The sequence below is a fragment of the Corapipo altera genome, unplaced genomic scaffold (genome assembly GCF_003945725.1).
Source record: "Corapipo altera isolate COAL_440 unplaced genomic scaffold, ASM394572v1 1, whole genome shotgun sequence".
Taxonomy (NCBI): Eukaryota; Metazoa; Chordata; class Aves; order Passeriformes; family Pipridae; genus Corapipo; species Corapipo altera.
Genome location: NW_020884873.1, coordinates 15,651,489 through 15,664,995, shown reverse-complemented (window position 1 = coordinate 15,664,995; position 13,507 = coordinate 15,651,489). Strand labels below are relative to the sequence as shown.

Below are 13,507 nucleotides of genomic sequence, written 5' to 3'. Positions count from 1 at the left end.
TGTGAAGTCTGGTTAGATGTGTCAAATGCAAGATGCAACAGAACACATCACTAGAGCTAATGGTGATGCCAACCTTCTAAGTATTATTCTTTATTTGGATCAATCTTATTTTAGACTCATTATGTACTTCCTTCAGTCATACCCAGTTACTGCAGTCCCTGTGATTTCAGAAAATGCCCACCCAAATATGAGCTAATTCTCCTTATTGTTAAAGCCACAACCAGTTCTAACGACAGATAAGCTTTCTTACATTTGCATATCATGCGCAAAGACAAATTGCAGGGTTGGTAAATAGTTCCAAAATTTTTTCTTTCTAATCAAGCTAATTTCCCTATTGCTTATTCAATAGTGTATGATGCACGTGGTCCTTCAGTATCATTGCATTTCAAGTGTAACATTTAATGCTAAAGTGGTTTCAATCTTACCAGTGAACATAAAATGATTTAGTAAAAATAATTTTTCTCAATAAATGTCACTCATAGAGAGTAACTTTTTTCCTGCTTAGTCAGCACATACAGGAATCTTAGCAAACTGGCATATCACACTACTTTGTGTCCTTCTTGCAGTACACAAAAAAAATCCAACCACGTATAGTATAAATCTTACATAAAGTATAAATCTTTGGTTCCTCGTTCACCACTGAGATTTATGCCTTTCAGCCACAAATATCTTCCATATTTATTGTCCAATATTCCTAAACATCTTATACACAGGCAACGCTTTGAAATTTGAATGCATATTCATGAGGCTTCATTGTCACTAGTGGTTAATTTTCCTTGCAGACTCAATGCTTCACCAGGTCAGACCGTCTTGCCATGTCTGTCCATTGCCAGATTGGAGAGAATAAGTCTATACCTGCGAGAATAGAAAATTTCAGTCCCCTTGCAAATAGTGAGTACTTATCTGTCTTCCAGTCTCTGAAGCTTCCTCATGAAAGGGTGGTTAATTTCTCTTCCCCATCCACCCCTATGCAATACCCATAGCTGATTTTGGGCTTCTGTCTTTTGCTTGTCCCCTGCTACAATGAGCACAGGTGGAACACATTGACTTCTGCCACTTGCACCTTTATGATGTAGATTCATGCCAATCCCATCCTGTCCTGTCCTGTGTCTGGGACAGTGTTAAATGAGAGTGCTTTGCCCTAGAAGTTCTGCTTCAAACAGGCAATGGCAGCTCAGCTCCCCTTCCAAAAACTGTTTTGCAAGAAGGAGTCTTGCAGCTCTTCCTTTGCCCTCCTACTAGGTGTATGCTTCCACCCTCCTTTAAGCCAGCTTTGGCACGCACCAGTCTTTGCTGAAAGGATTCCCCTCACTAATCCAAAAGCAAAACATCTACCTGGGACATTTTTTTGCTGGATATGTGAGTTTACCTGTCTCAAGGAGATGTCCAATAGAGCTGCTGCGAGACGAGGCATAAGAAGGCATGGCTGGAGTCAAGCATCAGGAAGAATCAGCCTAGACAGTCCATGTAACTCCATCTCTGTGGCTGTAGCTCTCTGAAAGAGCATCTGGGAAGTAACTGTCTCCTATCCATACAGTTTCCATGCAGATCACCCATACAAGACAGGATGCTTGGCCCCATGGGTTGATTGCACTGACTGCAGGGGCCACTTTCACAGGCTCACAGGAGGAGCTGCCTTTAACATAGCCTAGAGGCAATAGGCCTTTTGCAGTTAGTGACAGTGGGGGAAAAGGAGGAACAGAGAGGGAGAATTCATGAACTCTCTCATGTGGCTGTAGCTTGCTAGAGTCTGTGAGCACAGCCAAGACACCAGCCTTGCTGCCATGGGGCTTGGTGTGCAGTCCTGCTATGGACAGAGTGGAGATATCAGGCCTGCTCCTTCTCTCTTTCCAGTAAAGCTGAGGCCTCCAGAAAATCTTCATCTGGTTAACATAACTGAAAACACCTCCAACTTAACATGGAGCCTGAATATTTCCTCTCACTATTTGAATGGGGAGCGGGAATACCAAGTGCGGTACCGAAACATGAGTCAGTCCTGGGAGGTGAGTACAGAGTGGGATACTGGGACCTGTTACCATACTAATCCTGGTCTTCTTTATATCACCCAAGACTTGCTCCTGGGCCTCTCTTCAGGGTGAAACCAGTTTTAGTGAAGCTGGAGAGGGGATGACAACCCCCACCCTTTTATCTCTGTCACCTGCTGCCAGTGTTTGGTGATGACAAGGAGGCAGATGGGGATCCCATTTTACTCAGTGCTGTCACAAAGAAATTCAGACAGTTCCAGGACAGACCTGAAAGGGATGAAAAAAAGCAAAGTGAAGAAAAATTTTCCTCCAGGGTGAAAAAGCAGTGCACAAGGTGTAGCAATTTGAGACAGGTCTTCTCTGAGGGCTTTGGAAAAGATGACTACATGAGGCTGTAAACCAGGGTGTTGATGATGTTCTAAATTTGCCCTACTCCCAGGAGGCCATGAACTTGCCCATTGAACATGACCAGATGTGGGCAAATTTTGAGAGACTCTCACCCAACTCGAAATATGAGGCAGCTGTCCGTGCAAGGCCAAGTGCCAGAAGCACCTACAAAGGCGTGTGGAGTGACTGGAGCAAGCCAATACTGTGGAGGACACATGCTGACCATAAGGATCAGTCAGGTAGTCTAACTTGGAGGGGAAAATGGGGACTCAGGGAAAAGAAGGTAGAAGGGCCAAAGCAGGCTGGGAAGCTGAAGGAAAATGGGTAGGGAGTACTGTGCTGACCAAAGAGCAATAGAAAGGTTGGAAACAACCTGTCCCTCATAATCAGTTAGGTCAGACCAGTTCAGCAGTGCTTAAAGGCAAAGACCCTCTGACTCCAACAAAGCCCCTCTGACATCCAGAAGCCAGACAAAATTCACAAGGTGTAAATCAGGGACTGCTTCTCCAGAGCAGTAGGGCCATACGTCTGACCTGCAGAAGCAATGGCCAGGACTGGCATTTTCCCATTTTCCATTACCTAGGAATGGAATACAGCTTCCTAAAATGGCTCAGCTCATTGGAGGTACTAATCAGTGAAATGCAGTGAAATACAGTGAAACAGAGCTCTCAGTTTCCTGAACTGAATGACACCTGAGCCTAAGAAGCAGAGCCTCATGGAGAATGGAAGAGACAGACTTACATGCATGTTAAGTCCCTCTCAAAAAGGTCTGCTGAGACTTGCATCAGTCACTGCATGAACCTCCAGCCTTGAAAAATAGTGCCCTTTGATGAGTCACTGGCTGTGGTCTCTGTCATTTTTTTTCCGAATTGAGCAGATAGATGTTATTCCTTCTCATGTCGCCCCCACTCTGCCCCTGCTCAAGCCCTCCCTGTTGTGCCTGGTGCTGATATAAACAGAGGAGCTATGTTTAGAAAGGGCACTGTGTTGCTGTGGCAATCAAATTTTGACAGTGTGTGATGTCAGTGAATAGGATACAGCCGCAACCAGTTGTCATAGCAACCAAGACCCAAAGATAACCAGGATACCCGAGGCAGAGGAGTCAAAGTGATCTGAGTAGCATCTCAAGGACAAGGAAAGAAAGAATGTACTAAAAATGTATCCTCCTTCTTTTATTTTTCTCTGTTCCCTAAAAACTACTCCAGAGATGCTCTGCATGCCCAGACCAAGGTATATGAGGGATGGAAATGAGGGGCAGGTGGGGGAAACAGGCACCAGAATAGCAAGACCAAACAAAGGTGGATTGGGGAGATATGTTTGAAAGTGACAGATTAAGAAAAGTTTGATATGATGCCAAACAAGTTTGAGGAGTGCTGGCAGCCCTGGTACTGTGGGAACTCGGTCTCTTTCTCCTAACTCTACAATCCAAGTACTAAAATATGGTGTAAAGCTGTAACCTTCCTAGTCTCCTAAAGCTTTGCTACAGCTCTCTAAAGAAAGAAGCCAACCCCTTGATCCCTAACCATCCTTGTCCTTCTGCCTTCTCAGAGACCTGTGAACCCTATGATTCTGTCTCCCCCACTGACTCATAATGCTGTTTCAAGTCTCCAGTCCCACTTTAGCTGGTTTGAGGAGAACCTGCTTTCCTTTGCAAGGAGATAGACAGGTTGATGGACACTTCAAACAGCAGTCTGTGGCACCTTATCTATGGCAAACCCTAGTGGTGGCGCTGTTATGAACAGGGACTTCAAGCTCTTCAGCTTGAAGTTATCTGTTAAGCAATGCTTAGACTCTGAAACCCATATCAGCTCAAAGGCATCCTACACAACACGTCAGAACTCAAGTATCTGACCTGTATATTATAATTCTATATACTGTAATCATATATAAAATTATAACAAAGGCTCACTTTGATCACCTTGAACAGCCATGAAAAGGCTGCAGGTTCTACCTCCAGAATCCTGGTTAAATTTTCACAGCAATTTCTTTGTTCTTTCTCATCTTGCAGAAACATCCTGGCCAGCCCTGCAAGCTCTTATAGTGAGCACTTGCCTCTTCGTCATCATTGGGACTGCCTTCCTTATTAACTTACGGAACCTGAAATGGTAAATGAGAATCAAGTTTTCATCTCTGTTCCTCTCCTGTATCTTGTATGTATTCTCAAAATCTGGGTTATTTTTCACTTGGTGAGAAGTCAAGGTAGAGATGACTTTGAAATATGATTTATAGGCCAACCTGTTGAGGTTAACATTTGCCTGGGGAGACATATCACCACCCAAGATGATGTGGTTTCACCACCATCATTGTATTGTGCCACGCTGCTGTGACCTGGTGCCATGTCCTGGCTAAATTTAAAACAGCTACCTCAGCACATTTGCTGCCCAGGCCTTAGAGTGGTGTTTCCTGGCAGAGACGCATCAAAATTGCCTCTTCAAAAGCAGGTCACTGGGTTGAGTGCTCTCTCAGTAGCGAGGACCAAGCAAGCCTAGGTACCACTACCTTCTCATTTAAACGCTCCAGCAAGAGCTCAGGCAGGACATGGCGACATTTGATCTGCAGGCAAAACTCCTGAGTGAGGAGTACAATTCTTCTTCTCCCTGGTCTGTGCAGTCCTCACACACTGATAAACCTCTGTATGATGCTTTAAAGATCTCTTTGCCAGCATTTTTACCCAGGCATTGCTTTTATTCAGGATGGAAAGTGTCTCACAAGGTTACCCCATGCAATAATAGGAACAGTGACCTGTCAGCATGATGCAGTTAGAAATAGCTACAGGTTTTCCCGTCTTGGATCAGGGGCGAAGAAGCAGGGTGCTGATGTTCATGACAGGGGGCAGGGAGAAATATTTCCAGGGATGAAGCAGCAGAGGCTGGATGGTCTCTGTGTAAGGAAAGAGAGAACCATGTTGAAGGAAGATGGATACTGAGAAAGTCACTGGTCACTGTTTTACCCTGATCATAACACAAAGTTGAGGAAGTGCTAGCTGTACAGCACAGAGAGAGTTAAAAAGGCCTCCTTAACCTAGGGGAATTGAATGGAGAATAATGCTGAGGTAAGATGCAAGGAAGGATTAGACATGCATGAATAAAAATAGCATAGGTAGTTTATATGCAAGAACTAGCAACTTCTAATGCTTCAGAGAGTACACTGATTGCCTCCAGAGGTCAGGAGGGTCTTTCCTAAGAGCAAAGCTTCAGGAAAGAGATAACAGGATCAGCCTACCTCTCTGAGGAACATAAGAGCAGGTTAGATCACTTCATTCTGCCCCAGGATGACAACATGCTGGTTCCAGTAAAGCAGAGGCCGCTGTACTGATGCAAGGCATACTCACTCAGGTGGCTTGCACAGCCAGTGTGCTCCAGCTATACCATTGCAGCATCCTGCTAAGAGGGCAGAGAGCTGTGGCAGAGCTTTGCCAGTGATGGTCCTGCTCAGGCCAGGTGGTCCTCCAAATCATTGTGGTGACAGCAAAGCAAAGAAGAGGTAGCTCACAACAGCTGGAGCTTGGAAACAAGGGAAACCTGCTCAACTTGTCATCAGGACAGGGGCTTAAGGGGGCGGGTGGAGAGGTTAAAGCAACCAGCCAAGGCATGGGAGAAACTAATGAAGTGGTGGTTGCCCTTCCCTAAAGATGCTGAGAGCAATGTATTTTCCAATGCCAGCTTTAACTGTCTCATCTCTATACCTCTCATTCCTCAGCTACTGCATGTCAGACCACTCAAAAGCAAGGACAGCATTCAGGCTTGTTCCTATTTTACCTCTCTTCCATACTGGACTATTACCTGTGAGCTGCAATGCTCTCTTCTACCCCTCCACAGTGACAGAGAGATCAGGGTCAGGCCCTGCTTCATTTGTTCTTCTCCTTCTCTTTTGTCAAGGTTTAAAAAGATCCTGAAGATTCACATCCCAGATCCCGAGAAGTTCTTTCCCCCACTTGTTTCGCTTCACGGAGGTGACATTCAGGTATTGGACTGGGGATGGAACCATGTGGTTCCAGGAGGGAGAAATGAGGGGAAGGAGTGTCCAACTGCACATGCCCAGGACAGATAGCCTGTCAGACCTACACGTGCACACACGACATCTGTGTCTGTAGCACCAGCTGCTGAGTTCTCTGCTTGACTTCTATTTTCTGACCTTCTAAACCTGACACTCAGCTGAGGCATCTCTAATTACAGAACTGAGAAATGGCAAACCACGCAAACCTCGGCACCCTGCTTCCATAATGGGCAGCCTGAGAGAAAACAAGGGACCTGCAGGAGGGAGATTGGCCTCTCAAGATCCCCTTCCACCCCATTTTGATGTCTCCCTGCTTGCCCTAGGCTACCCAGCTCTTCCCAGCAGGATTTCCTGCTATGATCCCCTCCTCCTAGCTGTGAGCTGTTCCTCTGTTCCTAATGTGAATTGCCATCCCACTGGGTGGCACTTAGCTAATTTCTGCATTCTTGTCTCTTTCCCTTCTTCCTCCACTCCACTTTTTCCTTTTCCCTAGTCTCACTGTGAGTATGGGCAGCTGCAAGGAGACAATTACCATTCTGTGCAGTATTAAAGGGAGTGTCAGATGCAAGACGTGGGAGGTGATCCCAAGGGGCATTTTGCTTTAAGAAAGATGGAAACAAACTGCAGAGGGTCCAGAGACAGCAAAGCTCTGAAAAAGCCTAAGTGTAAAAAGCTTTAGAAAGCTTAAACTACAGGGAAGAGTGCAGAGCAGGGGAACAGGGTTGTGCAGCAGGCACTGAGGACACTTTATCAGTGCAGAGAGAACTTGAAAAATTGGCTTTATGGACCATAAAGGCAATGAAGCTGGATGCCATCAAAAACAGTTTATTTTTAAGGATAATGATGCACTGCAGGATGTTGACCAGATGAATGTGGAAATTAGACACAAGGGGCCTGGAAGAGCACTTTAGATGAGAAATCTGCATATGGCCATGTAGATGTATTAGGAATAGATTGCATGAGATGCACCTCAGTACTGTTTTTCATGTTTCCACCTTCACTTCATCTTATGGTCTTCTAAGGCTTTTTTCCTCCTTTGTTTTTTCCTTCCTTTCAGTTTAATTCTCCATCTTCCATTCCCTGCTCCAGAAATCTCAAAACATAGGCTTATAAGATCCACTCTTATTTCAAAGAGACAGAAAGACATAGTCTCTCTGAAAATCCTGCAGATGAGACATCATGAATGTTAAATTTCCTCCTGGTAACTGGTACTTGGACAGAGAACAGATCGCTTAATTGTTGTGGTCACTCAGGAAAAGAAACCTTTTGTTCCTCACTGAGTACTATACTTTGGGTGTCACAGTCTCTCTCTCACTCTCTCTCCCGTGTTTCTTTCCCATTAGAAATGGCTCTCCTCCCCATTCTCCACATCTTCCTACTGTGTGAACAGCACAATCCCAGAGATCTCTGTGCTCGAAGTAATGCAGAAGAATGACCAGGAATCCCGGTTTCTGCTTTCCAAGGGATCCCTGACTCCTGATCCTCCCTCAGAAACCAGTGTGCACTCTGTATCCAGCTGCTTCACCAACCAAGGTTACTTCTTCTTCCACCTTCCCAACTCCTTTGAGATCGAGCCCTGTCAGGTCTACTTCACCTACGAGCCTTTCACCCAGGAGGGCAGTGGCAGCAAGGATGGCAAGTCTCACCATGCTCTCCCCTCTCCAGACCTCTGCACACTGGCAGAGGACATGACCGTGTTGCCTCGCAACTTCTTTCACTGTATCAAGGCAACCCAGGGCTTCCAAAACAGCTCCATCATGGGAGAGACAGAAGGTGAAGCCCAGCAGGCCGTGGCTATTTCTGGGTCAAGCGAAGGCACCTCACCAACACGAGCTCTGAAACAGGATGAGAAGGTGATGGACAAAGCGGTTTCACAACCTGATGAGGACCTGTGCCAGCAGCTGAACACTGACTTTCCCAATCCCCTGGACCTGCATGACAGCAATACTAGCAATGCAACAGAGCAGAGCGGGAAGGCAGACCCTCCAGTTGACCCCTGTACACCAGCAGCAAATGCTACCTCTTCTCTCTCCCAGCTTCCACCTCTAAGGCAAAGACAGGATGAGGATCCATGCAAAACAGCCTTCTCCAGCCAGGTCCCGAACACTGATTCCTACCTTTCTCTGAAGGACCTCCAAAGCCAGTATAGCCATTGCTCGATCTAGAATTGGTCTGGAGGAAACTCACAAATGGTAAAAGCCACCTCTGCGGGGAAGGCTAGATTGACAGTTTTTCTATTCAGGACATGAATGTGACTTCAGTAGCAAACCTATTGGGACAGCTCATTAATGAGGCTGGAGAACATAGGCCAGCAAAGACTCATCTTCATAGGTGAACCTGGTTTTCTGTTATTATTGGCTCTGATGGTATGGAAAATGCTTCCCACAATGCTCAAGTAACATCCCGAACCACACCACCTTGCTTTTCCCTTCCCAGCTCCCAGTAGGAGGCTGTGCCAGCATTTCCATGCTCTGCATCTTGGTGTAAAATAGAACTCAGCTTTGAGGCTGAGCAGGCATATGGTCCATTTGCCTTATTCTGGCCTGAAAACCTCTAATGGGAGGGAGAAATGCCTGAAGAGGTGGAAATGAGTTTTTGTACAGGGGACAATATCACTGCCGGTCGTTGCTGGGGCTGATGATGAAATGGAGGAAGACATCTCCTCCTGACTGACCAAGAGTGTGATTTTTTCCGATGGTGTCCCCACTTCAGGTTTTAATCAGAGATTACATTCTAAGCTAATCAGTCCTGCTTTAGACTCGAGTCTCCAAGATCAGCTCAGAGCCACAACTGTGTCAGCAGTGCAGTGTAAAAAAGAAATCCCCATTATTGAGTTAAAAATACTGGGGAAATCCCCTCCCCCTCTTTCTTTCCTCCAGCTCTGATAATGGCAGTAAAACTAACTCACACAATTTCCCATTCTTGCTACAATATTTTTCATGAAATCGAAAGCCTCTCTGCCCTTCTGGCAAACTACAGTTACTTGACTACCTTAAGCTGACTGCAGAATAGTTCATCCCACATCCTGTATTAGTGGAAAACATCACAACCGTGCTGCCCATTCCTTCCATTGCTCAAGAGAAACCATTACCTAATTAGTAGCAAAGATGCAATGAATGAGACCAGAAAACTAATCTGCAAATCAGCACCTTTACTGAAAAGAAAACTTCAATCCACTCATAAAAAATGGAGACAGCACAGACTTTGTTTTTCTTTTTCCTCTACATGCACTTATCTGGGTTAAGAAAAAGCAACACACCACAGAGGAAAGGTGGCAAGCAAAGGAAGACAAGATCTGGTTACATTGATCCTTGTGTTCAACATCTGTACCATCTGTCCACTTTCTTGCCATATGTCTGGACTTTTCAGCAGTGGGAGAATACCACCCTGTGCTAAGAGTTCTTAGACTTCCTCTAAGAGTTTTTCTAAGAGTATTTATACCACAAAACTCAAGGATATTGAACTTGTTAGTACTTCTGTCACACCTGTGAGTGTTAACAAAACTAATTCTTTCCTATCTCTGTCTGAACAAGCATCGAGCTTCCAGTTTGTCCTGGTCCTACACTGTTACCTGACCTTGCATTATGCATCCTGAATGTAATTAGGAGTCCCAGCTATAGGGTGACCCACTGGCTTGGATTTCCCCTCAAAAGAGCTGCTCAAAGAAGTTGAGGCTGCCTGTAGCTGAGAGGGCTGTGGGAACTGTGCCTCTCCTCTCATCAGCTTCTTCACTACCTGTCTCAACACATGGACTACTCCGTTGTCTCCAGGATACAACAGGTGAAGAAGACCCCTCAGCTTCCTATATAAGGAAGCACAAGGCTTTCCCAGCTGTTTCATGTACTTTGAGAATCTTCCAAGATGAACTTCGAAAAGAGACACCGAATCCCTTGTCCCTGATGAGTAATTTGCTGTCTTACATGGGCCAAGGATCCTGGTTGCACTGGTGGGTATCTTGTCCCCATGTAGATCTTCATAAGCTTTTCAATTTTCCTTCATAGAATTATAGAATCATTGAGCTTGGAAAAGACCTCCAAGATCATCAAGTCCAACCTTTGACTGAGTACTACCATTCTCACTAAACCATTGCAAAGTGCCATATCTACTTGTTTTCTGAACACTTGCAAAGACTGTAACTCCAGCACTTTCCTAGGGAGTTTATTCCAATGTTTACCAGTGAAGAAATTTTTCCTGATACCCAAACTGAACTCCTCCTGGTGCAACTAGAGGCCATTTCATCTTGACCTATCATTTGTTACCTGGGAGAAGAGACTGACCTCCACATTGCCACAACTGCCTTCAGGTAGCTGTAGAGAGCAATAACGTCTCCCTTGAGCCTTCTTTTCTCCAGGTTGAACAACCTCATCTCCCTCACCTGTTCCTTATAAGACTTGTGCTCCAGATCCTTCACTAACCTTGCCCTTCTCTGGACATGCTCCAGCACCTCAATGTTTTTCTTGTAGTGAGGGGCCCAGAATTGGACACAGCACTTGAGGTGCAGCTTCACCAGTGCCAAGTACAGAGGGATAATCCCTTCACTAGTCCTGCTGGCCACACTATTTCCAGTACAGGCCAGGATGCCATTGGCCTTCTTGGCCACCTGGGCACACTGCTGGCTCATGTTCAGCCAGCTGTCGACCAACACCCCCAGATCCTTTTCCTGCTGCATAGTTTTCCAACCATTCTTCCCCAAGCCTGTAACACTGCACGGGGTTGTTGTTACCCAAGTGCAGGATCTGGCACTTCATCTTGTTGAACCTCTACAATTGGCCTCAGTCCATCAAGATAACCTGTCCAAATCCCTCTGTAGAGCCATACTACCCTCCAACAGATCAACACTCCCATACAGCTTGGTGTCATCTGCAAACTGACTGAGGGAGCCCTCAATCTCCTCATCCAGGTCATTGATAAAGATGTTAAACAGGACTGGCCCCAACACTGAGCCCTGGGGAACCCCAGTAGTGACTAGCTGCTAACTGGATTTAACTCCATTCGCCATAACTCTTTGGGCTCAGCCATCCAGTTTTTTACCCAGCAAAGAGTACATATATCCACACCATGGGCTGCTAGTTTCTCCAGGAGAATGCTGTGGGAGACAGTGTAAAAGGCTTTGCTAAAGTTTAGGTAGACAACATACACAGTCTTTCCCTCTTCCACTGAGTGGGTCACCTTATCATAGAAGAAAATCAGGTTGATTAAGCAGGACCTTCCTTTCCCAAACCCATGCTGACTGGGCCTGATCCCCTGGTTGTCCCGCACATGCCACATGGTGGCACTCAAGGTCACCTGCTCCATGACCTTCTCTGCCACCAAGGACAGGTTGACAGGCGCGTAGTTCCCTGGATCCTCATTCCGACCCTTTTTGTAGATGTGTGCCACACTGGCTAACTTTCAGTCATCTGGAACCCTCCTGGTTAGCCAGTACTACTGGTAAATGATGGAGAGTGGCTTGATGAGCTCTTTTGCCAGCTCTCTCAGTACCCTTGGGTGTATTCCATCTGGCCACAAGGACTTGTGAGTGTCTAAGTGGCACAGCTGGTCACTAACTACTTCTTCCTGGATTATAGGAGGTTTTTTCTGCTCCCTGTCTCTGTCTTCCAGCTCAGGGGACTGGGTACCCTGAGGACATCTGGGCAAGAAGGCATTAAGTAGTTCAGCCTCATCCTGGTGGCAGTGTTCCCCCTCTACATCAAATAAAGGATGGAGATTCTCCTTGACTCTTTTTTTGTTATTTATATATTTGTAAAAACATTTTTGTTATCTCTTATGACAGTGGCTAGATTGAGTTCCAGCTGGGCTTTCTCCTTTCTAATTTTCTCTCTGCATGTCCAAATGACATCCATGTACTCTTCCTGATTACATCTTGCTGCTGAGTACAAAAGAAAAGGCTTGTCTCTTTGTAAATAAAAAAAATATTAAGTAATCTATAGTGTTCTTCTGTCATTTGGTATGGGGAGAAACAATTAACAGTTTTTCTAAGTAGGGAACTAGGTAAAGCTTTGCTCGGACCAATATTCCTTTAGCTTTCCTTCCTGCTCCCTTCCTTCAGCCGCCTAAAACAGAAAGCAGAGTTGGAAGTGATCCTACTGCAAGCCCCTGAGGACCATCCTGCTGGCTTTTCTGCCCCCCTTGTGAAAATGGTGACAGCTTTTGCAGCCATGCTGGGTGTGAATGTGTGACACACTGCGGCAGGAAGTGCTCGATGTCAGATCTGGCGATAACCGGACCTTTCTTCCAGGAAGATGAGATCATGTGGTCTCGTATGTGAGTAACCTAGGTTGTGAATACCAAAGGCATAACACTCTCAGTGATTTGGGGCCCTTTTGCTTTGGGGTCCCCAAGAGCTCTTTGGAAATGTCACACGGGGAGCCGTCTCGTCTCGAACCAGTGCGAACACGGTGTGTGGTTCACAAAACCACAGAAACGTGCTGCAATGGTGTCCATCAGTACCAGAGGCAAACCCAAGCTGAACAACAACACCGTGTGGAAAATATCAGTGTGGAAAATATTGAGCTAACAGCCACAGACATGAGTCCTCTCTTTATCTTAAGCCCAGAGACAGCAGAGAGAGCTGTCACACCTCTCATATCCTTCTTTCCAAGGTACTTTGTTCACAAATAGACATCACTCTCAGTCTCCTCCCACACCTCTCCCTCTTTTTTACTGTGAAGAAACAGAAAGTAAAGGGTGCTTGCAGTAAAGGAATTCCTCTGAAGTCAGATCTGATCAAGCTTTTGGTTCCTTGGTTGATTCAAAAGCCTGTGGTGACAGATGTGGTATCCTTGCTTAGATAGATCAGATTGAGATTCTACATTTTTTGTTCTGATGAAAACACCAGAGAAGGAAGATTCTTCTTTCCAGGAAAGTTGAATGCAAAAAGTAAGGTCTTTGGCACTGGGAAATACCCTCAGCTGTGTTATGGCCCACTGCCCTCATAGTGTAAACTAAGCAAAGCTATATATGAATACATATATGTCTAATGAGGCAGCTAGTCCCTCATTATCTGCGGAAATTTTGGCTCAGAGTAAGTTTTAAAAGTGAAATCAGATCTCAAATCTCAAGCAGTTCTGAAAGCATTCCCAGTCAAACACTACAGCTTTTTATCCACATTTAACATTTATTTACTAGAATCCACCATG

At 45.5% G+C, this 13,507-nt stretch overlaps 1 protein-coding gene and 1 long non-coding RNA gene across 5 annotated transcripts in view; one reads left to right on the top strand and one right to left on the bottom strand.

Annotated features, from left to right (window-relative positions):
* Positions 1 to 10,741, top strand: part of IL2RB (interleukin 2 receptor subunit beta) — a 35,141-nt gene extending 24,400 nt beyond the window's left edge. For all 4 annotated transcript variants that reach the window (XM_027667154.1, XM_027667144.1, XM_027667135.1 and 1 more), the window contains 6 exons: positions 783 to 891; positions 1,855 to 2,003; positions 2,425 to 2,611; positions 4,381 to 4,477; positions 6,251 to 6,335; positions 7,712 to 10,741. In XM_027667154.1, coding sequence (XP_027522955.1) covers positions 783 to 891; positions 1,855 to 2,003; positions 2,425 to 2,611; positions 4,381 to 4,477; positions 6,251 to 6,335; positions 7,712 to 8,533 — 1,449 coding nt within the window. In that variant the 3' untranslated portion in view covers positions 8,534 to 10,741. The remainder of the gene's footprint in view (positions 1 to 782; positions 892 to 1,854; positions 2,004 to 2,424; positions 2,612 to 4,380; positions 4,478 to 6,250; positions 6,336 to 7,711) is intronic.
* LOC113958692 lies at positions 747 to 3,298 on the bottom strand. The gene is made up of 3 exons (XR_003531575.1): positions 3,114 to 3,298; positions 2,159 to 2,252; positions 747 to 855 (listed from the first exon to the last, which is right to left on the bottom strand). It is a non-coding gene; the product is annotated as an uncharacterized LOC113958692 (long non-coding RNA).
* Positions 10,742 to 13,507: the final 2,766 nt, after the last annotated feature.